The 25,999-nt window shown below is 29.5% G+C and overlaps 1 protein-coding gene across 1 annotated transcript; it reads left to right on the top strand.

The window, feature by feature from the left end:
- Positions 1-17,478: 17,478 nt before the first annotated feature.
- On the top strand, positions 17,479-25,215 carry LOC127287821 (histone H3.v1-like). Its single transcript, XM_051314940.1, has 3 exons — positions 17,479-17,528; positions 22,825-22,922; positions 24,820-25,215. Exons 1-3 carry the CDS (start codon positions 17,513-17,515, stop codon positions 25,063-25,065), a joined length of 360 nt encoding a protein of 119 aa, XP_051170897.1. The 5' UTR covers positions 17,479-17,512; the 3' UTR covers positions 25,066-25,215.
- Positions 25,216-25,999: the final 784 nt, after the last annotated feature.

Raw genomic sequence — 25,999 nt, 5'->3', positions numbered from 1 at the left:
ACACGGACACGAAACAGCCGTGCATAAACTACAGTGCGCTCGTGGGTTCTCGGTTACAAGACTCACACCACCATGGGACTCGTCGTGCTACGGGCACTAACACACACGCGCAACGCTTGCCTCTACTCGCTGCCTTATCTGTGCGTAAAACCTTTCTTCACCCCTCCGGGCCCGCAAGTTGTAAACACAGCACCAAAACAAAAGCACGTGCGTTTCCAACAGCTGATCCGGTATTATATGCGAACGCATGTTGCCTTGGAACATTATATGCCCAATTGCAGAAGACTCTTTTATTTAATACACATTTGTTGCAACTTTGTTTCCAACAAATTAACGGAAAACCATGGGTCATAGATATGGATATAGTCACAATTGGATACGCAACCTACTTGCTATCCTGTATATGGGTTGTAATAATTGCAATAAATTATTGCACTATTTATAATGAAATTGGATTATAATTTTGTTAAATAATATTGTAATTTATGTTATTAAATTATAATTTTGTTAAGTAAATTATAATTTAATTTAATTATTTTAAAATAATTTTCAGAAATGTCTCATATTAACAGACCATTTCCGTTCTCACGGAGCCTGCATGGGAATCAAAAAGATCAGCAGAATTGCAACTCCCACCGGGCCCAGGAATTTTGACACTGAAGGCAAGGACTAGAGGCTAGTCACAAAATCTAATTAAACGCAGTACAACTTCTTGACTCTTCCGAGCAACATCTCCTGGCTCTAGCCTGGGGTGCGTTCACGTAACTCTCACACTCACTCTCACCCTCATTCTCACCCTCACTCTCACCCTCACTCTCACTCTCACTCTCACTCAAAAATTTTTCTCTCTCACTCTCACCCTCACTCTCACTCTCACTCAAAAATTTTTCACTCTCACTCTCACTCTCACTCAAAAATTTTTCTCTCTCACTCTCACCCTCACTCTCACTCAAAAATTTTTTTCTCTCACTCTCACCCTCACTCTCACTCTCACTCAAAAATTTTTCTCTCTCACTCTCACTCAAAAATTTTTCTCTCTCAGTCTCACCCTCACTCTCACTCTCAATCAAAAATTTTTCTCTCTCACCCTCACTCCCACTCTCACTCAAAAATTTTTCTCTCTCACTCTCACCCTCACTCTCACTCAAAAATTTTTCTCTCTCACTCTCACTCTCACTCAAAAATTTTCCTCTCTCATTCTCACTCTCACTTAAAAATTTTTCTCTCACTCTCACTCTCACTCAAAAATTTTTAACTCTCAATCTTACTCTCACTCTCGCTCAAAAATTTTTCTCTCTCACTCTCACTCAAAAATTTATCACTATCATTCTTACTCTCATTCAAAAATTTTTCACTATCATTCTCACTCTTACTAAAAAAGTTTTCTCTTTCACTCTCACTCATAAATTTTTCACTATCATTCTCACTCTCATTTAAAAAATTTTCTCTTTCGCAATCACTCTCACTCCAAAATTTTTCTCTCTCACTCTCACTCAAAATTTTTTCTCTCTCACTGTCACTCAAATTTTTTCTCTCTCACACTCACTCTCACTCAAAAATTTTTCTCTCTCACTCTTACCCTCATTTAAAAATTTTTCTTTCTCACTCTCACTCAAAAATTTTCCTCTCTCATTCTCATTCTCACAAAAATTTTTCTCTCTCTCTCACTCTCACTCAAAAATTTATCACTATCATTCTTACTCTCATTCAAAAATTTTTCACTCTCATTCTCACTCTTACTAAAAAAATTTTCTCTTTCACTCTCACTCATAAATTTTTCACTATCATTCTCACTCTCATTCAAAAATTTTTCTTTCTCGCACTCACTCTCACTCAAAAATTTTTCACTATCATTTTTGCGTGGCCGATTACGAAACTGACATCAAATTTGTAATCAGTAACCTCAGAAATACCCGAGTCATAAGTGTCAATCAAATCTGTTAAATTGTTATAAAATTGGTTTGTATAATTTTAGAATCCGCCATTTGAAATTGTTAAATTCATTTTCGTAATCAGCGACTCCATAAATCTCTAAGTAAAAAGTTTCGTGACAAATCTGACAATTTTTAATTTTTGCATAAGCTATATTAGACCTGCCATTTTGTGTTTCGAAAAACCGTCCTCGAATTTGTGATCATAACCCCAAAAACCCACGAGTAATAAATTTTAAGCGAATTAAGTAAAATCTTATAAATTATCCGCCATATTGGATCCGCCAATTTCAATTTTAAAAAATTAACCACGGATTAGTAATCAGCAGCCTCAAAAACTCCCAAGTAAAAAGTTTTTAAGCGAATTCCATTAATTTTAAAAAAATCGTTCAACATATTGGATCGGACATATTGAATTTTAAAAAACTATTTTTTATTCATAATCAGCGGCCCCAAAAACACTCGAGTAAAAAATTTTCAGCAAAGCTGATAAAATTGTATTTAAAATCGACCAACATAATGGATTCGCTATTTTGAATTTTGAAAAATTAATCACGGTTTCGTAATCAGAGACCCCAAAAACCCCCGAGTAAACAGTTTCAAGTGAATTAAATGAATTTTAAAAATCGTTGGCCATATTGGATCTGCCATTTTGAATTTTTGAATTTTAACTTCATATTTGTAATAAGCGACCCCACAAAGCTTTGAATATTAAGTGTTTGAACAATTGAACTTAAAATTTTAATAGAAGCACCATATTGACCGTGTATAGTTGTAATTCCAAAATCGCCACGTGGCAAAGGAAACTACAAATAAGCTACAATTTCCCGTATTAAATGATTTTTTATTTCGAATTGCTGTTGCTCTAGAAGCTCAAAATAATTTACTCCGTTCATCTTAAATTTATTTAATTCTTTAATTTATCTTTACTTTATTTATATTTATCTTTTGTTCTATGAATAGTTTTATTACAAATTTCTTGTATTTTAAATTTTAATAAAAATGTTTATAAATTATGACATTTCTATTGTTTGAAATTTAATTTTTGACATCTGTCAATAGAAATTTTTTTAAAAAGTATAAGCTTCAGTAATCACAAGTTTATTATAAATTTATTTAATATTATTTAAGTATTTTTTTATTTAATTTTTTATTGTATTATTAAAATTAATATTATTATTAATTACGATTAATATTAAAATTAATAATTCGTCACATAACTGCGAATCAATTCAATTTTATTTGAATTAAAAATTGTTATTTTTAATGGCGTTAAATTCTATTGTTTATATGAGTATATACTGTTACATTATACGAAGACAAAGAAAGGTATGTATATTCATATTAAATAGTAAAATAGAAAGAGAGTATCAGAGAGTGTTAAAACTTTAGTAAAAGGGAAAGTAAGAGTGTAAGATTAAGTAAGAAAAATTTTTTTTTAAATAAAATTGAAAGCGTAAGTGATAAAGTGAGTGTGAAAACAAAAAAATTTCAATTTGAAAGTGCGAGAAAAAATTATAGTGAATGTTGGAGTAAAGGTGAAAATTTTTGTTCGAAAGTGAAAATGAAATTATGAGTGGGAGTCCGAGTGAAATTTTTCTGAATTGAAATGAAAGGGAATTTTTTAGTTTAGCTGAAAATTGTAAGTGAAAGGGAACAATTTTTGAGTGAAAGTAAGAGAGACAAATTTTAATGTGAGAGTGAGAGAGAAAAATTTTTAAGTGAGAGTGAAATTGAGAGAGAAAAATTTCTGAGTCAGAGTGAGAGTCAAAAATTTTTGAGTGAAAGTGAGAGTGAGAGAGAAAAATTTTTGAGTGAGAGTGAGAAAAAATATTGAGTGAGAGTGAGGGTGAAAGTGAGTGAGTAAAATTTTTTAATGAGAGTGAGAGTGAGAGAGAAAAATTTTTGAGTGAGAGTGAATGCGAGAGAGAAAATTTTTTGAATGAGAGTGAGAGTGATAGTGAAAAATTTATGAGTGAGAGTGAAAGAGAAAACTTTTTTAGTAAGAGTGAGAATGATAGTGAAGAATTTTTGAAAGAGAGTAAGAGTGATAGTGATAAATTTTTGAGTGAGAGTGAGAGAGAAAAATTTTTGAGCGAGAGTGAGAGTGAGATTGAGAGTTAAAAATTTTTGAGTGAGAGTGAGAGAAAAATTTTTAAGTGAGAGTGAGAATGAGAGAGGAAAATTTTTGAGTGAGAGTGAGAAAGAAAAATTTTAGAGTGAGAGTGAGGGTGAGAGTGAGAGAGAAAAATTTTTGAGTGAGAGTGAGAGTGAGGGTGAGAGTGAGAGAGAAAAATTTTTGAGTGAGGGTGAGAGTGAGAGAGAAAAATTTTTGAGTGAGAGTGAGAGTGAGGGTGAGAGAGAAAAATTTTTGAGTGAGAGTGAGAGTGAGAGTGAGGGTGAGAGAGAAAAATTTTTGAGTGAGAGTGAGGGTGAGAGAGAAAAATTTTTGAGTGAGAGTGAGAGTGAAAAATTTTTGAGTGAGAGTGAGGGTGAGAGAGAAAAATTTTTGAGTGAGAGTGAGAGTGAGGGTGAGAGTGAGAGAGAAAAATTTTTGAGTGAGAGTGAGAGTGAGGGTGAGAGAGAAAAATTTTTGAGTGAGAGTGAGAGTGAGAGTGAGGGTGAGAGAGAAAAATTTTTGAGTGAGAGTGAGAGTGAGAGTGAGGGTGAGAGTGAGGGTGAGAGTTACGTGAACGCACCCCTGGTAAGTGTTGCGAGACCTCAAGAACGCCGCGACTTAGCCCGTCTGCGCGTCGGACCCCCGTGTAGAACTTAGATTGAAAGTATAACACGAAAGGCGGACGAAAAATAAAATAGAAGTCTTCTAACCGACGAAGTCCACGTGAGAGCTGTAGCGGGAGAAATTCGGTTTAGTAAATGAATTTTACTACATCGAATTTTGTTTAATAAATAACCGGCCAGTCCGTGCATGTAGCGCCTGCGCCGTTTCGTTACAGTGGCCCCACAACGCAGTGTTAAAAACTTTTATTCGGGTAAACCAAATCATTTAACCTGTAAAATTCGAACAATAGGTTGTAAAGACAACCAAGTTAAGTGTAATTAAAAGCGTTCTTGCCCGACGACAACAAGAATATCTCTAGCTGACGTCGGTAGTCGTAAGTAAATTCTGTATCGTTCAACATTAACCACTCTATTTTGTATTAAACTTTTAAATTCACTTGTTAACCACAATATTTTCTTTCCTGAATAAAAGAACAAATATAAATAAAATTACTAAATTTTACTTACCTTTCAACTGAACTCCTTTTGCTTTAACACCATAACTAATTGATTTTCAACCAATCATTCAAAGAAAAACAACGAAGCAGAGCGTAACTTTTAAAAGTAGGATAACGTCCCCACAAAATTAAACAAGGTCCTTCAGACCTTGGCAGCTTGGTGCCTCCCCCAAACTAAAATTTAGGGCCATCTCAAAAGCTCGATTTAAATAATAAAATTTAAATAAATAAATTTTTGGTTTGTAACATCTTGTAATGGTTTTTCTCAAAACTAAGGACTGGGGTATTAAAGTCTAAAAAAATATTGAATAAAATAAAAATTTCAAACCGTAATTTGCAAACGAAATTGCATACAGTACTAATATTATGCTTTTGCCGGTCCCCAGTCAGCACATAAGCTTGCAGCAAACTCTCATCAAGCTTGCCATGCAAGATGTGCACACTTGCATGGCAAGTTTGATGCAAGTTTGTTGCAAGTTTATGTGCTGATTCGGTCATTGTTTAATATGCGGCCTGGTACCACAGTTCCGTTACAGGTTAAAGTCCGACTTCACCACTGGTTCGGTTTCACGCAGGTGGTAACAACAGGCACACCTTCGACTTTTCTGCCTGGGAGACTTTAAAATATCCCGAAATGTTAATTATCGACAAAATAATCACGATATAATTATAAACAATATGTTTTCGAGCATTTCTTTTTATTTGTCATGGACTTTTTTTAGTGAGAGAAATCTGTCTTTGAACTTTTGTCTCTCTGACCTTTTAATTACTGATTTTATGGTTTGTTCACAAAAAATGTGCCTAAAATAATTCAAAGAAATTTTAAGTATAAATTATAAAAGCAATTTAATTTGACTATATTTTTTGTAGATCGATTGCTGAACGATTTGGTATGGCGATGTCAACCGCATGGGATTGCATGACGAACGTTACTGATGCTCTGATTGCGCGTGTTGCAGACTTCATTCGCTGGCCAACGGGACTAGATTTTGATCGAATTGAATGAGAATTTCGTCAAATAGCTGGACATCCAGGGATTATTGGTGTCATCGATGGGTATCATGTGCAAATAAGTGCACCAAGTGAATATCCACAGAGTTATTTTAATTTTAAAACTTATTATTCCATTAATATTTTGGGTATTTGCGACGATCGAAGGATGTTCACTTACGTTTACGCTGCGTGTTGTGGGAGTGTGCACTATGCTCGAGTGTTGTCACTTTGCGATCTAACGCAACAAATTAATCAAAATTACCAACAATTTTTCCCGAATGAAACCCATTTGTTGGGGGACACAGGATACGGATTGCTGCCCTACCTGCTCACACCGTATCGGCAGGACAATCGTTTCCAAGAATGGGAAACACACTACACCTTAGTAGTGCATGCAACAAGGCAAATAATCGAGAGAGAATTTGCGTTTCTGATTGGGCGTTTTCGGAGGTTAAAATATTTATATTTACAAAACGTGGCTTATGCATCAAAAATCATATTAGCCTGTTGTTGCTTGCACAACATATGTATCGAACTCAATGACCTCATCGATGTTGAAGAATTAGGAAATAATCAACACGAATTTTTCGACGATCACGATCCCCCAATAGCTGCGGTGGAAAAGCGCGACATAATCGCGCAGGTTTTATACGAGAATTTTGTGAGGTAAAAAGTTCGACCGTATTTTTGTTGCTTATAAGATATGCAACCTTTAAAAAAAGTTTCAAGGCTTTTTCCATGTTTTGAAAATTGAAAATAATTTATTTCATGTTTCAATTATTATGAGCGCAGTAACTCTTGAACTTCTTAAACCACAATTTTTAGAATATCAATTACAATTTTTGAACATATCGATTGCTTATAAAATATTTGAGAAGATTCTTTTTAAAATTCAATAACTTAAAAAATTTACAATTTACATATTTCAGAAAACAGACATGTTTATTTTGAGTAAACTAATTTGGAATTTTAACTTTAAATATATTAAAATTTAACAATTCGCGCTAAATTATTCTCATTAATTTTAATGAAACAATTCTTAAGTATAGTTTTGAAACTAATTAAGCGTACACAAAATGATTTGTTAAAAATTGAACCATAATAAATTGTGGATGGAGCAGAAGCAATTGTATACAAATAATTGTTTAAATAATGTTTATTTTTTAGTATTAAATTATTTTTTGTACAAAACAACATTTTGACTTTGGTATATGCACCTTAATATTGTACATAATACTGTAATTAATCTCCATTCTTCACTCCCAAATAATGTATTTAAATCATCCCGATTTTTGCTTCAAACAAAAGAAATAGCACCATTTGTCCTTAAAAAAATGAACTATCATAAAACGACTTATAAACTACTTATTTATCAAGTCAACAAAATGCTTATAAACAAAATGAAAATTCTCTTAACTTTTGAGAAAAATGTTAATAATTTTTTCTATGTTTTTGTAACCATCCTCATTAAGAGGAAACCGAGACGAGATTTTCAGCTTTATATGAATAAATTTAAATTCTATACATTTTATGGATATTTTTAATATTATTATTCTAAAAATTGAAACAGAAAACAATAATTTATTATTTATAATACACATTTTTTAAAATATTACGAATGGGATTTGAAATATTTTATTTTGATCAAGAAATAGATTTTTCTTTTCAAATTTTAATTTTCGAAAAATGATGAACAAATCTTTATACTCATTTTTTATTGCTATTAAATTTTTCGCGAAGAATTAGTATAAAAATGATTTTTTCTAAAACTTGAACTAATTCGTTCATTCGGCTGACAATGTCGTCTTGGTCTCAACTTAAAGAAAACAAGGAAAATGTCCCTTCTTTGATGAAACTTTCATCAAACAAAAATGGTTTTTCGTATAATTAAATAAAAAATTCAGTCTTTCTTTGCAGTCGTTGCCATTTTAAAGCATATAAAAAAATTGCTCCTTTCAAAGGAACTTGCACCATATTTCCTTAGAATTAACAATAAAAATTCGCATTATGAAACATGTAATAATAATAATCAGTAATAGTTAAAACAAAAAAAGTATTTTTCAAAAAATTAAATTAAAATTCAACACTTGCTTTTTTAATAAATAGAAAAAATTTTTTCATGTTCGTGAAGCCAATTGAAAAATCGAAAGACAAAAGCTGATGATAATTCAAAAAAATTATCTTCAAGAGGATATTTTTTTCATGATATCTCTGATGTCACCCAAAATATTCAAGTATTGGCCTCTTTGTTCGGATGTTTCTCGATGCCTTTCTGAGGCTTCTTTTCTCGCTTGCCTCGATTCTTCAATTGCTGCTTCTCTGTAATCATCGGAATTTCTCATTCTTTTCTTTTTTTCTTGACCCGCTTCTTCTTTTCCAGCCACTTCCTTTACACTCTCGACAATCTTTCTCTTGTATCCGCTTAAACTGGATGCTGTTGCGACCGGTTGAATTTCCGGTTTCTTGTACATAAGTTGATGCATTGTCTCGAAATAATTCCACGTGATTTTTTTTGCTCCAGTCTGATTCATTGTTGCAACATTGTTTTTATATGTTTTGCTTAAGAGCATTTGAACCTTCGTGATGTCACGAATCATGCCGCTTAACACGCAAACTTCTCAGGTGTGTGAAAAGCACAATTTTGAATATTTTTTAAAAAAACCTTTTGGAAAATGTTCAGAATAACATAGAGTTTGTCTGTTATGTGCGGGAAATTAAAAATTTTGCGTTTAAAACGTTTTTTAAACAATGTTAAAGTTGCTTGTAAGAGGTAAGAAAAAAATGCACGAATTGCCTATATATAGGCGTTTCTTTGGAAAAACCAGGATAAGAATTGTAAAGTTCTTATCTAATTTATTAAATATTTAAATTGATTATATTATAAATAATAACTAAAAATTTTTATTACTAATTAAACATTAAATTGTTGTTGTTTCTTAATTTTTTTTTCAAAATCAACATATAAAAATGAAGTTTTTCATAATTTTGAAATTTGACAATTTAAAAATTGTGAAACGTAATGTTTAAAAAATGATTAATTTTTCAATTTTTTAAATAAATAATTATTGTTTTTTAATTTTTGAAATAAATAGGTAATTATTGTTTTTTAAATATTTTTTTTCAAAAATTCCTAAAAAAATTAAGTTCTTTCCTAATTTTGAAATTTGACAATTTAAAAATTGTGAAACGTAATGTTTACAAATTAAATTATTTTCAATTTTTTAAATAAATAATTATTGTTTTTTTCGTATTTTTTTCAAAAAAAAAAAATACTTTTTTTTTCAATTTTCCTAGTTGGAAAATTCAAAATTGTACAAAATAATGTTTGAAAATTGAATTATTTTTTAATTTTTTGTAAAGATGGCCAAAAAACACTCCAAACTATTGTTGTTATGTTAATGTTAATTAATTTAATTAACAAATTTAAATCAATATTGGCATATTTATAAGACTCTAATTTCAAATTTATATAGTAATTAAATTTGCATAGAAAACAAATCGACTTTACCTTATTTATTAGCGATTTGACAACGAGTTTATGTCAATTTCCTTATGAGAGACATTTTGTAACGAATTTTCATAGCCTCCTTTGGTTGAGCGCGTCAAGGCGCAGCTCCCAAGGTAGAAGGCAAGGTAATGGGTTCAAATCCTAGTGACATCTCCCACCAGTAATTATCGCAGAATAATTTCGAAAATGAAATAAATAGATTTTTTTTATTGATTCACGTTATTTAAACTATATAAAAACAAAATATAATCGTTTCCTATTTTTTAAGCAATAATTTTTGTCTATTTTCAAAATAAATTACGTCTACATTACCTACTTTATCTACCTATGTATACCTATCTAGTAACTGAAACTTCTAATTCATTTAGTGGTAGATTAGTTACAGATTGAATTAGTAACTTTTGACTAATTCACAGTAAACGAATCCGCCCTATTTGAATTAGTCAAAAATGACTAATTCAAATTTAGAGAGTGGAAGACGGGCGAGTATATTATTTCGTCCGTTAAGTATAGACAGCTGTTTTTTAGATAATGAGAAAAAATAATTTTACTTTTTTTAAAGAATATACTAAACGGAGTATAATCTCACATTGATATATAAAACCATGATTCTGCTGAGAAAGAAATCAGAAATACCCTTTTTTTATCGAAACACATAAAATTAATGAGACCATCAAATTTGTTTATCAAATATATGATATTTAACATAAATTGCAAAATAAAAGTTAAAATAATTTTAGTTTGTAAATTGAAATTATATAAAAAGAAAATAATATATTTCTTAACAGCTATACAGATTGAGTTAAAAAAATTGTTTTTATTAAATTAACAACAAATGTTATTAATAAAAATAGTTGAAACAGAAAATTTAAACTAATAACGTTCAATTTTTTGAAAGCTACGTGACCTTTATTAATAAGATAATAAAATAGTTTAAGAAAAATGTTTAATATATACAGCTGTTTATACCTAGCGGGCTAAATATTGTATATTTAAAAAAAAATCATTATTTATTAAGAAATAATAAAAAATTTTATTACCTTTCAAAGAACAATTTTTATCATAAAATTATTTAATTCAATTATAGAAGCAAACTTATAACAAATATTCTATAACTAGCAACTTTGTCGTCCGCAAGCGGCCGACTACGTTGCTCGTGTGCATTAACCATATCTTTATTCACTTCTTTTTTTTCAAAAAATTTAATATTAGAAATTTAAAAAAAAATTCTTCATATTAAATCTACCACCCAAGGAGCACGGAATATTACTTGAATGTCAAGGTGATATCAAGCGGGAATATTTTTGTGACATTCAGGCGATGTCATAATGTCCGCTTCATGGGGACATTCTACGGTGATATTCTTGTGAAATTTGCGTGATATTTGTATGGTACTGAGGGAATATTCCCGTGAAATTCACGCAATATTAAGAAAATATTCCTGGGATAATAAGGGAATATTCCTGTGATATTGAGACAATATTCCTGTAATTTAGAAAATTCTAAAATGTTGTTTATTTTGAATATTTAATTAAACAAATAAATCAATGAAAAAAAATTGAAATTTTGTTAGAATTTTATAAATTATCTTATTAATATCACTGGGATATTCCCTCAATATCAGAGGAATAATTCACTCAATATCACACAAATTTCACGGGAATATTCCCTCAATATCATACGAATCACACGTGAATATCACCGAGGAATGTCCCCGTGAAGACATTATGATATCGCCTGAATGTCACAGGAATATTCCCACTTGATGTCAATGTTACATTCAACCAATATTCCGTGCTACTTGGGCGCTTAACTTTATTTTTCCCTTATGACAGCAACTACTAAATAATCTATGTGACGGTCTCTCACACAGAAAATGTAACGCATAACAAAACTTACATTCTACATTCATCAAACCTAAATAATTCTGTGGAACCTTACTTTCATTGAAAACTTTAAGACATTATTGCATCTCCTATACTTTTTTATTTCGGTTATCGTTTTCACATGCCAATTTCTTTTCTTGACGCACTTTCTTTTCATCTTCCGTTTCCGTAGAAAATTTGTTCTTCTTACATGACAAATTATTTTCTTGACGTACTTTCTTTTCATCTTGAGTTTCCATTGATATTTTTCTTTCCCTACATGCCAAATTTTTATCCTTGTGTATTTTCTTTTCATCTTTAGTTTCTATAGATAATTTCTTTTTTTGGATGTCAAATTTTTTTTGCGCTCTTTCTTTTGTATTTCTGTTTCATTACGATTACGTTTTCTCAGTCTACCATTCTCTTGTCTAATTATTTTCTGTTCATATATAACTTCGCTCGTTGCCTTCCCTTTTCTTTAATTCCTAGAATTATCTTTTTATCAATTTCTTCACTCAGAAAATACTTCATTTCTGAATATTCAAGTGGTGAAATTTTGTTCATATTATTATTAGTTGTACGAATTATTTTCTCTTCACTAGTGTCATTTAGAGAATGTTTAATTTCTAAATATTGTGTTAATAGAACTCTGTTAATATTATTGCTGGGAAAAGTATTAAAACAGAACAAGGGTTCAAAATATTATTTTTAAGTTCCTGAGCTCGATTTATGAAAAGACGGTTCTAATCATTCTCTATTATCGAATTCCTATTGTGAGACGTTCTTACTGTCGGAAAATTATTTAAGCAATTATTTTCAAACATTGACTTAAAATGGTTTCTCATTTTGTTATTATCAGTTTCATAATTTACACGGTTTGGCATTACGTTAAATAATATAGATGTTGCAAATGCTATTGCATATACTCCACACTCAACACTACCAAAAGGTTGTTGATCAACAACTACAAAAACTACTGTTGGTTTAAAAGGGAACAATCTAATTAAATATTTCATTTGATGCACATTTAAACACCCCTCATTAAGGCTATAAAAGTATAAGTACTTTGCATATTGAAAAAAGAATTGGAATCTTTTCTTAATAAATCTTCAAATTTGTACATATGGGACGTTCCACGTCAACAAGGACAGGCTTCTGCCCAAAAATGGTTTTGACGGATTTCAATGTTCTAGGGATTAAAAAATTCGTAAATTTCTATACTTTCGAATGCCGAGTGGCGTTTTCCAAAATTTTAAATGGCGGCTCCATTATGGCGCATAAATGGCAGTAAGTTTGAAAATTTAAAAATAAATTTGTGAATTAAACGTCTTAAAGAATTCCATTCAATCTAAAACACCTCATACAACAGTTTTTGGGGTCGCTGAATGCAAATATAATGTTAGTTTTCCAAAATTCAAAATGGCGAATTCAAAATGGCGGTAAAAATTTTTAAAATTGATCAAAATGGCTTAAAACTTATTTCTCAGGGGTTTTTTGGGTCGCTTATTATGAATTTAAAGTTATTTTTAATAAATAAGCAAAAATAAAATAAATTTTAAAATGGTGGATCCAAAATGGCGGAGAAATTTTTTTAAAAACGCTCGAAATTAATTGAAACTCTATTCTAGAGGGTTTTCTTGGCCGCTAATTACGAATTTAAAGTTATTTTTAATAAATAAGCAAAAATAAAATAAATTTTAAAATGGTGGATCCAAAATGGCGGACAAATTTTTTTAAAAACGCTCGAAATTAATTGAAACTCTATTCTAGAGGGTTTTCTTGGCCGCTAATTACGAATTTAAAGTTATTTTTAATAAATAAGCAAAAATAAAATAAATTCCAAAATGGCGAATACAAAATGGCGGACAAATTTTTAAAAACGCTCGAAATTAATTGAAATTCTATTCTAAGGGGTTTTCATGGCCGCTGATTACGAATTTAATGTTATTTTTATTAAATAAGCAAAAATAAAATAAATTCCAAAATGGCAGATCCAAAATGGCGGACAAATTTTTTTAAAAACGCTCGAAAATGATTGAAACTCTTTCCTAGGGAGTTTTCCTGGCCGCTGATTACAAATTTAAAGTTATTTTTAATAAATAAGCAAACATAAAATAAATTGCAAAATGGCGGACAAAGATTTTAAAAACGACCAAAAATGATTGAATCTCTATTCTAGGTGGTTTTTCTTGCCGAACGTAAAAATGAAAACAAAGAGAGCCGTACATAGTATTTTATGCATGTACATCTTTCTTTGGAACTTGAAATTTTTAAAAATTAATAATTGTCGAATAGTATTATTAATAATAGAATATAATGAAATTAATTAATAATAAATTATTGATAAACAAAAAAAAATACAAATTTATTTTTCCGGTTATGTATATGAAGTACATCGGGCACAAAGATCCTTTTAGGTATACGTTACTGACAGACACTGCAGAACCTCACTATGCTCTCTACTTTTCCTAGTTTGCAACCGAAGGAAACAGTCTTATCGAACCGGAGCTTGTCGATCTGGCTTCAATTGTAATTTAATGATTTCACATATTAATAATAAAATAATGGTAATTAAATTTTTTTAATAATATTGCCAGTCACAAAGTAAACCTATTGATCCAGTTTTATTCCACAATTAGTCGCTTCTTATATGACCATATATGGACATGTTCTAGAAATCATGTGACTCGGGCGGACCAATCAGCGCGTTGCTGGGTCCTACCACGCCGCGTATCCCCACCACTGTAAAAACTATCCTAGCTCGTTCACATTATTTTGGCTTTAATTTAAACTACAATCAGTCTTTTTCAGGACTACAAGTTAGCATAATTCCAAAATCGTTAATTTAAACTACAATCAGTCGTTTTCAGGACTACCAGTTTGCATAATTCCAAAATCTTCAATTTAAACTACAATCAGTCCTTTTCGGGAATACCGAAAAGTTTTAATTAATCTCAAGCGTTTTTTAAATTTTTGTCCGCCATTTTGGAATTTATTTTATGTTTGCTTATTTATTAAAAATAACTTTAAATTCGTAATCAGCGGCCAGGAAAACTCCCTAGGAAAGAGTTTCAATCATTTTCGTGCGTTTTTAAAAAAATTTGTCCGCCATTTTGGATCTGCCATTTTGGAATTTATTTTATTTTTGCTTATTTATTAAAAATAACTTTAAATTCGTAATTAGCGGCCAAGAAAACCCTCTAGAATAGAGTTTCCATTAATTTCGAGCGTTTTTAAAAAAATTTGTCCGCCATTTTGGATCCACCATTTTAAAATTTATTTTATTTTTGCTTATTTATTAAAAATAACTTTAAATTCATAATAAGCGACCCAAAAAACCCCTGAGAAATAAGTTTTAAGCCATTTTGATCAATTTTAAAAATTTTTACCGCCATTTTGAATTCGCCATTTTGAATTTTGGAAAACTAACATTATATTTGCATTCAGCGACCCCAAAAACTGTTGTATGAGGTGTTTTAGATTGAATGGAATTCTTTAAGACGTTTAATTCACAAATTTATTTTTAAATTTTCAAACTTACTGCCATTTATGCGCCATAATGGAGCCGCCATTTAAAATTTTGAAAAACGCCACTCGGCATTCGAAAGTATAGAAATTTACGAATTTTTTAATCCCTAGAACATTGAAATCCGTCAAAACCATTTTTGGGCAGAAGCCTGTCCTTGTTGACGTGGAACGTCCCATATATATATATTGGCCGTAGGCAGTGATGGGTATACGTAAAATACATGACATAATAATACATGTTTTTTTACATGCGTATAATGGTATTTAATATTACATGACACTTTATACTAAAAAATCGCCTTAAAAAAAACATAAAAATTTTTACAATTCCAATCTTAAATAATAAAAAAATAAAATATATTTGTTTATCATTTAAAAAAAATTTCCCGCTATGTACATATATTTATAGTCCTACACAAAATATGAGCCGCCGGATATTATAACGACACATATAACCGGAACTGTCGGCATCTCTGGCAACTTTTACTCTATAAATAGTAAAAACTACTAGAGAAACAGTAAAATTTACTACAGAAATAAAATAGTAAATTTTACTATTCTTGAAATAAAAGTTGCCAGAGATGCGAAGAAACTTCGAACAGTTCCGGTTTTACTCTGAAAGTAGTAAAAATTACACGGAGAGAAATAGATGGTAAGAACTTATGATCTTAAGATGGTAAAAAGTAGATATTATCCGGTACTATCATTATGCTACTCGGTTCTATCAAAGATGTTACAAAAAGTATGGTTATGTTACCCACTATAATCAAGATGTTACTCCGTACAATCTGGATTGTTACTGATAGAATCTAGATTGCTGTCCGTATATGTAAGATCAAATATGGTACCTGGTACTATCTAGATAGTACCCCGTACCATCTATTTCTCTCCGTGTAATTTTTCTTTTTTTTGCGTGTAGCTATAAAAATTCTGAAATGTAGAGAATCTGTTAATATGAAATCTGTGAAAAATATGGTTCGCAGAATTATAGATTCAGCTAAATAATTAATTCTTTTTAATGACAAATTTTCAGCAAATTAATTAAAAATAATATTCATGCGTCTCGATCTTTGCTTACTACGGGCAAAAGGAAAAAGTAAATGTGGAAGGGAATCGCGGAACTAATTCCCATCTATCTCGCTTCTTTCAACAACCTGACGCGGTGAAAAGGACCTGACGTATAAGCATTTGAGTAGTGGGGACACACCACTGTAAACCTTCCCACCACTCACCACTGCGAAGCAACCGAAGCAAGCAGAGGCATTTCATATGAGAATTTGGAATGAGAATACGGGGTCATGTCTCGGATTTTTCTCAAAATTCGGTAAATTGTAATGATATTGGTGCTAAATAAGTGTACAAATTTTGAAATTTAAATTATTAATATTTTTCGAGATATTTACAATAACAAATTTGAGGAATTTTTTTTTTAATTTACTTATAATTTTTTTCTTACTAAAAATAGAGAAAAATGTTGTAAATGTTTTTTACGCAGAAGACCTTAAACTTTTTTAAAAAAAATATTAATTTTTAAACAATTTTTTGAAAAAATAAAATTTGTTTATAAATTTTAAACATGTTCTCCCTCATTTAGAAGCGCAAAAATAATCATGAATATTGTTTAAGTCATAAACGCCTTTTTTTCTCTTATCGTAGCAAATCGCTAGACCCCCCCTCCTCCTTAAGTAGCTACGTGGTATATGGATGACCCCTTTAAAAACAATTGACAGTAAGATTTTGGCGCGATTTTTAAAATCAACCAATAAAAAAGTATCTATAAAATTGTAATTTGTTGATTGTAAAAATTGCTCCGAAAACTTTCTGTTAATTTGGTTTTTAAAAAAATTGAAAATGTCATTAATTTGAAATTATGTAAAATAATTTTCTAGTTTAGCATAATATTTGTTCTTTAAAAAATTTGTGGAATAAAAATTATGTTAAGTGAAAATTCTGAAAAATGACATAAGAAAATTAAATTTCCTGGATTTTACAATGTCACAAAGACAAAATTTCAAATATTTTTTATAAATATAATCATTTTTTTCTTTTTTCATGTGTCATAGGTTATAAAAATACGCGTTTTCGTTTTTTCCATTCAAAATATCAAAAATTATCTATAGTATCATTAATTGAAATTGAAGAAATGATTAAATTTGACAATTTTCTTGAATATTTAAAAAACGGTAATATATAATAATTTTACATTATAAAAATATGCTCAATGATATACTCCATAACAATATGACCAAATAAAATTAAAAAAAATATTTCTGAATTTGTAATATTTGCTTATATATCAACCAATTACATAAACGTACTATCTCCTAGTTATTTTGCTATGAAATAGCTACCCACAGGGGGGAGGGGGTGAGGGGGAAACAGAAAACTTATTTTCATCGTTAGTATCTCTTGAATTTCTTCTGGAAACGGTTATATTCAGTGCTACAAATGGGCAGAGTAAGAGGTAAGTCAAGACATTTATACACTAATCTTTATACATGAGACATTTCAGTGATTCAGTGATAGTGGTGCTAAATGAGTGTACAAATTTTGAATTTGAAATTTTTAATATTTTTCGAGATATTTACAATAACAAATTTGAGCAATATTTTTTTGCTTTACTTATAACTTTTTTCCTATTAAAAATAGAGAAAAATGTTGTGAATGTTTTTTACGCGGAAGATCTTAAACTTTTAGAAAAAAATTATTTTTTTTTAAAAATATTAATTTTTAAACAATTTGTTTAAAAAATAAAATTTGTTTATAACTTTTAACCATGTTCTCCCTCATTTAGAAGCGCGAAAAAAATCATGAATATTGATTAAGTCATAATAAATTGATGGTTAGATTTTTGAGATGGCATTATTTTTTGTTTTCGAGATATTAATTAATTAACTAACAAAAGTTAATAAAAAATGAAATATTTTACGAAAAAATAAAATTAGAGTAATTTGAAAAACATTTTTTACTCTCTAAATCTGAATTAGTAAAAATGTTTACTAATTTAAATTCTGCATTTAAAAAAACACCTTATAAAATGAAAATGAAATAAAAGTTGAAAAAAATTATTTCAATAATTGTTTCGTTTACTCTCTAAATCTGAATTAGTAAAAATGTTTACTAATTTAAATTAGTAAACATTTTTACTAAAAATGTAAAATTAATAAAATAAAATAAAAAAAGTAATAAAATTTTAGTAAAAATGTTTACTAATTTAAATTAGTAAACATTTTTACTAATTTAGATTTAGAGAGTAAACGAAACAATTATTGAAATAATTTTTTTCAACTTTTATTTCATTTTCATTTTATAAGGTGTTTTTTTAAATGCAGAATTTAAATTAGTAAACATTTTTACTAATTCAGATTTAGAGAGTAAAAAATGTCATGAAATGCTATAAATGTATTTTCACTAGTTTTTAAAAAAAATTTAAATATGGCAACCAGGCCTGGCCCTGGTCGGGTCCATAGAAATTTACCAACCCGGGGCCAGAACTGGAAATCGGATTAAATTAAAATGACGTACATAATAGTATCTAATTATACTAATAAATTGTAATAATAATTACAGTACATTGTCATAATTATTTAATTTGTTGAATTTATTTAATTAATTTTTTAATTTAAAAATATTCAATTTTTCCATAGAAAAATGATGAGAAATATTTAGCATTGAAAAGAATATACTGTTGTATAAAATATATACAAGAATACAGGACGATAAGATTTCAAAGTCATTATTATCTAATATTCCAGAAGAAATTGCTTTATTTTTGTGAGTGTGTATTGTTAGAAGGTCAAATAATTTTCATATTTTCTTCATGCATTGTGTTAATATTTGCAAGCTTAATCTAGAAATATTTATATCGTTACTAAATGAGTGTACAAATTTTGAATTTGAAATTTTTAATATTTTTCGAGATATTTACAATAACAAATTTGAGCAATATTTTTTTGCTTTACTTATAACTTTTTTCCTATTAAAAATAGAGAAAAATGTTGTGAATGTTTTTTACGCGGAAGATCTTAAACTTTTAGAAAAAAATTATTTTTTTTAAAAAATATTAATTTTTTAACAATTTGTTTAAAAAATAAAATTTGTTTATAACTTTTAACTATGTTCTCCCTCATTTAGAAGCGCGAAAAAAATCATGAATATTGTTTAAGTCATAATAAATTGATGGTTAAATTTTTGAGATGGCATTATTTTTTGTTTTCGAGATATTAATTAATTAACTAACAAAAGTTAATAAAAAATGAAATATTTTACGAAAAAATAAAATTAGAGTAATTTGAAAAACACCATTATAATGCTTATCAAAATCCACATCCAACGAGCCCTATATGAACTATTTCTAATAAACGGGTGTTAAATTAATAATAATTAATAAAATTTATTTAAATAATTAATAACATATATATATTTTATACAACAGTATATTCTTTTCAATGCTAAATATTTCTCATCATTTTTCTATGGAAAAATTGAATATTTTTAAATTAAAAAATTAATTAAATAAATTCAACAAATTAAATAATTATGACAATGTACTGTAATTATTATTACAATTTATTAGTATAATTAGATACTATTATGTACGTCATTTTAATTTAATCCGATTTCCAGTTCTGGCCCCGGGTTGGTAAATTTCTATGGACCCGACCAGGGCCAGGCCTGGTTGCCATATTTAAATTTTTTTTAAAAACTAGTGAAAATACATTTATAGCATTTCATGACATTTTTTACTCTCTAAATCTGAATTAGTAAAAATGTTTACTAATTTAAATTCTGCATTTAAAAAAACACCTTATAAAATGAAAATGAAATAAAAGTTGAAAAAAATTATTTCAATAATTGTTTCGTTTACTCTCTAAATCTAAATTAGTAAAAATGTTTACTAATTTAAATTAGTAAACATTTTTACTAAAATTTTATTACTTTTTTTATTTTATTTTATTAATTTTACATTTTTAGTAAAAATGTGTAACGTCAAAAACTTTTACATTATTTTATATAATTATAATATATTTTCTCAAAAAAAAATTTAATTTCAATTTCTTTTGGACTCGCTTTATTTTTCTAAGCAAGTCCAAAGTTCGCGCAACTACCTGGAATTTCCATGCGTCAGCACCCCCAGTATATTCACCTATTTGAAACAATTGCTAAATGCTTGAAATTAAATTATATTTCGAAATTAAAATTCTTTTATTTTAGCTCTTGAAATCGGTATGGGTTATTAACCTTTCCCTAAATTATAATTAATTATTTTTAGACGTATGGGATAATTAATGGTCTATAATATTGAGAAGGAGCATAGATACGAGCTCCCCGTGTATTGTAGTACCATCGGAACCTTGCGGCGAGCCTCCTGGCATTTTTCGTGAATAACTCAGGAACTACTCAAAGTAAAATTATAAAAATATGATATTCGGACTCGGAACGACGCCGCAGGCTTTAAAAACCTTGGTGCAAACTTCCCAATCCATAAACAACAAAGTTACCAATTGGGAAGGTTGCGAGTAGAAAACGAAGCTTGCGAGGTCTTTCCGAGCTCAGGTAACCTTTTCTCAAAGTTCCCAGATTATAAACAACGTAACTAGCGAACGGAATTTTTGGGAAAGTTGCGGTTTTGAAATTATTATTCTATTTAATTTTCTAAATCCAATAAACCTTGCCGCAACGTTCCCGAACTATAAACACCGATGTTAATCCGGATAACCTGTAAAGCATCGCGGACCATTGGTTATCCATGCGTGTACCTATGAGAATGTTATGGGATGGATATTTACGCATATATCCTTATGTTCATACCTATATATTATTATTATCAATGTTATTGTTTAAGATATATAATTAGTTGGATCAAATTAAACCAACCGCAAAATTTGGAATTAACTGAACCAAATTTAGGAAATTATAATTTTTGGCATCGAAATTAAAATAATATTTCCGCGCTGACTAGTGGGGGCCACCGCTGAACGCGTTCAGTGGCAGCTCCCCGCGCATCTCTCGGCATTGCGCGAGAGAGAAAGAAGATATGCTATACATAGGAATCTTTCTCTCTCTGATACATTATTGATGCGTTCTTTCTCAACCGCATAGTGTTCTCGCTTGTATTCACTATAGAGCGTGCGTCTCTTTCCACCTAGCAGCCGTTCTAAGAGAAAAGGAGATACATTGTACCAGCGAATCTTTTTCTCTTAGACTAACGTTCTCAAGATAAAAATATGGAAGCTAATGATTACAAATAACAACAATAAATGTTTTACTCATGTACGGTTCACTATTATTGCTTGCGGGTCTTAAACGAGTATAGATAGGCGTAGAAACCACATTAGAAATTGGACTTCTCACGAATTATGGGAAATGATATTTAAAACAAATCTGTGCGATGAGCTTTTTCCATGAACGTAATTCTTCAGTTTCCGATCCTTGCTTACCCCTTTTTATTACGTATTCTGGGCCTAACAATCTTACATGCCCACGACAACACAACATCAAAGTTGTAATTGTCGCAAATGAAAAAGGGGTAAAAATACCCAAAATCAAAACATTTTCCAACAAGGAAAATTCATAAAATAAATCCAAAAAAAAATAAAAGAAAAACAACAAGTCTTTCAATAATAATTTATGCTTAATTTTTATTAAGTGCATATTATTATATTTGGCTATATCTGTTAACAGAAAACGAAAACTCAGCATTATTGGCATAGTAACAGGCCCAGAGCTCACGCCTTATTCACGTGTTAAAAACCCTTAGTCCACAAAATTTTACCACCTGAAGTCTCTAAACGTTCATATAAAAGAGCATCGCGGAAATCAATTAATTGCTGTACAACTCTCATTCGCGAGTCAGCTCTGAAATTTTTCAGAGGTGTAAAAACGATTTTGAGACGCCGGGACTAAGCCCGTCCGTGAGTCGGATTTCCAATTTTTACAATCCACTACATAGATAGTGATTAAAATTGGACGGACGTAAAGTTAAAATGAATACTTCACGCCGACGAAGTCCAACGGAAGTCGTCTTTAATAAAAATCCAATGATTTGAATAAAATCAAATTATTGAATTTTTGTCTTTTTGACTGGCCAGTCCGCACGTGTGGTGCCTGCGCTGTTTAAATTCGGTGGACCCGTAAGTGCATTCTTGTGCGCTACCAAATGACATTTTCGCGCTTTGATAAGTGTATGTATTTTTTTTCGCCCGTCGGAAAGCAGCTCGAAGCCTCGCCCTCGTTAGCTTGCGATGGTATAATAAGCAGTAGAGTAAGTTTTTAAACATGTATCGTTCCATCTTCTTATCTTATTGTATTATTTCAACATTTTAAAATCAAAGATTTCTTTTTATAATAAATGTATAAAAGGGTCTTAATTGTTTTATTGTGTCTTATCCCTTAAATTCAATTCCGAATAACGTAACTTGGCAGTTTTCTTCTAAAAAAGGATACACGATCCCATAAAATTAAACGGAATTTTTTAATTTCGGCAGCTTGGTGCCTCCAGGACATAGAAAATAATAATTTTTATAATTAATATTTTTTCGGTTCGTAACAAATGTTTACTAATTTAAATTAGTAAACATTTTTACTAATTCAGATTTAGAGAGTAAACGAAACAATTATTGAAATAATTTTTTTCAACTTTTATTTCATTTTCATTTTATAAGGTGTTTTTTTAAATGCAGATTCATAAAATAAAATAATATTTATTAATTTTATTGTTTCATTGAAAGGAAAATTTAATCAGCAACTTCTTTCAATAGGGACAATGTCAAGAACAGTAAAAACTCGTGGTGGTGTTGGGAGAGGTGCCGTACCAGCTTTGCGGTTGCCGCCAAGAGTGATAGGTGAAAATAATGAGGTAAGAAAATGAATGGGCAGACGACTTTTCGCCGCCAACTCATCCCCGTGTACCTGCTCAGCGGCAAATTTTCGTCCCCGTATGTTCCCCCACTACCGGCCGTACTGTACCCCTGTTCAGTCAGAGGGCAATTTTTTCGACTTTTTTTACATTAAAAAAAATTTTAATAAAATACATTTTTTTAGGATAAAATGTAGATCTTCTTCAGATCTTCTTCAATTCAATTATTTAACAAATTTTGAACTAAAATAATTCTTCATTAAATTAATTATTTTTAATAATTTTAATGAAATTCATCACAAATTCAATTATTTCAAAATTATTTTTCAAATAAAATTTTTATAAAATTTAACAATTGTTTATAATTTTAAAAAAATATCGCAATAAAATTGAATTATTTTCAAAAATTCCAATTCAAAATAAACTAAAATTTAATTATTAACCAAAATTTCAATTAAAAATCAATTAAAATTTAATTATTATTCAAAATTTCAATTCAAAATCAAAGAAAATTCAATTATTTTCAAAAAATTTTAATTTAAAATCAAATAAAATTCAATTGTTACCCAAAAATTCAATTCAAAATCAACTAAAATTCAATTATTTTCCAAAATTTCGAGTCAAAATTAATTATTATCAAAATTTTCAATCAACAATCAACTAAAATTAAATTATTATCAAAAATTTCAATTCAAAATCTAAGAAAATTAAATTAAAAATTAAATAAAAAATTCATTGTGCAGGAGAAGGGGGAAGTGGAAAACACATGCAGTCAGACTGAAAGGAGGGGTACAGTACGGCCGGTAGTGGGGGAACATACGGGGACGAAAATTTGCCTCTGAGCAGGTACACGGGGATGAGTTGGCGGCGAATCTTTAACCGGTCGGTAACATAGAAAACTATAAAAAATTTCATTTTCAAATTGGACAAAATTAAGTTTGGCATCGAGATTAGATCGAAAGTAATCAAATAACACAAAAATCTTGAAAATATGACTTATTGTTTTCGAGAAATCGACGGCGATATGAACGCTAATTTTTCTGACTGGCTACCTAGACCTTAGAGTAAGACGTTGTCACGTCAAAATTAATTAATTTAATTAATTTAAATTTTAATATTAATTTTAAAATTTTATTACTTAAGGGGACATTCCAGTTCAAAATGGGGAAAAGGGAGACTTTTTTAGGATGTATTTCTAAAAAAATCATGACATTTATTCAGAAATTTTTGTTTACATGTTATAAATAACTTATTGAAGAATTTAAAAAAAAAATTTTGCACTTGTAGTCCAAGATGGCGGCGATGTACAACATTTTAAAAAATGTTTATTTTTCACGGGGGGATCGATTCCGCAATTTCTGCAACAGATAGAGACATAAAATAAAAAGCATTTTCTTCGTTAGATATTTCTCTATGGATGGAACCTCAAAAAAGTGGAATTTTCGTCCCCTTCTTTTTTTATAGTATGTTTTTCTAAAAACTTGAAAAAACACATATTTTTATTCAGAATTTCTGTTGTAGAAAAAAAGGGAAAAAGAAATTTTCCAGTTTTTGAGGTTCCATCCATAGAGAAATATCTAACGAAGAAAATGCTTTTTATTTTATGTCTCTATCTGTTGTAGAGATCGCTGAATCGATCCCCCCATGAAAAAATGAACATTTTTTGAAAATGTTGTACATCGCCGCCATCTTGGACTATAAGTAAAATTTTTTTTTTCATATTCTTCAATAAGTTATTTATAACATGTAAACAAAAATTTCTGAATAAATGTCATGATTTTTTTTAGAAATAAATCGTAAAAAAGCCTTCTTTTTCCCATTTTGAACTAGAATGTCCCCTTAAAATATTTTTCAATTCAAATTCTCTTTAAAATTTTAATTTAAAATCTTTTTTCAGTCCCTGTATGCCATAGTACAAAATATGACAACAAAAGCGTTAAACGCTTATTTTAAAAAATCAAATGAGGAAAAAAATGATGGAAATAAGGAAAATGATGTAAAAGAAAAAAAAGAGGAAGAGGAAGAAAAAGTACAAAATAAGAAGAAGGAATATGTGACAAACGATGAAGAAGAAGAAGATGAAGTTGATGAAGAAGAAGAAAAAATAGAGAAAATTAAAGTGAATGATAAAAAAAAAAAGTAACCAATTCAAAGAACCAAAAATCAAATACTAATAGTTTGGAGGAACGTCAAAAATATGATGATTATAGTCTTGACCATCAATATGATCATTATGACAATTATCGAAACGTTCCTCCAAACTACAGGTATAATAATTATAATTACGACCGTAGAATTATGAATTATGATCATCGTTATGGAGTTCGACGGGACGATCGTCGGAGCGACCGATATCACGATCGGGATAGCGACCGATATCACGATCGGGATAACGAACGATATGCCGATCATTTTAGTAGTCGGTACGACGATCGTCCTGTCGAACGTCATGATGATCGACATATTCAACGGTATGATGATCGTTACCGTCGTTACGATAAGTATTACCGCCGGTAAAAAACCTGTAAATGTTAAACATTTGACATGTAAAATGTGTTTAAAATTTCTAATTTTATGTTAAACATATGTAAACTATATGCTTTGAATAATTTCAAAGTAAAATATTTGTCGCAACTATGCTTTGAATAATTTCAAAGTAAAATATTTGTCGCAATTATGCTTTGAATAATTTCAAAGTAAAATATTTGTCGCAACTATGCTTTCAATAAATGATTCTTAAAAATCATAGATAATACAGTGAATAAATATTATTTTGCTGTACGCAAGTGCAAATTCAAACTTACACACACAGAAAAAACTTGGACTCATTTTTGTTGCAACTCATTTTCTTTTGGGTATCGAAATGAATATGGGACAAACTTCATGTTATTCAAAATGATACTGGCTGGAATTTCAGATTTCTAGGTTGGCATCATAAGCAGAGTACTTTGGATTTCAATTATTTTTTCTAATATTTCAACAATACCAGAAAGATTATTTTGACCAGAACGAACATGTATACGTTTTTAAATAAAAATTATTAATTATTATTTACGTAGATAGTAATTAATTTCATA

Source organism: Leptopilina boulardi, unplaced genomic scaffold, assembly GCF_019393585.1.
Source record: "Leptopilina boulardi isolate dan_hultmark-lab unplaced genomic scaffold, ZJU_Lbou_2.1 LbouV2_373, whole genome shotgun sequence".
Classification (NCBI taxonomy): domain Eukaryota; kingdom Metazoa; phylum Arthropoda; class Insecta; order Hymenoptera; family Figitidae; genus Leptopilina; species Leptopilina boulardi.
Note: the sequence above shows the minus strand (reverse complement) of the source record. Positions and strands in the feature narration are given on the sequence as shown.

Coding starts and splice junctions, on each gene's coding strand:
- LOC127287821 (XM_051314940.1), top strand. Junction 22,923..24,819: donor TGATAGGTGAAAATAATGAG/GTAAGAAAATGA, acceptor ATCTTTTTTCAG/TCCCTGTATGCCATAGTACA.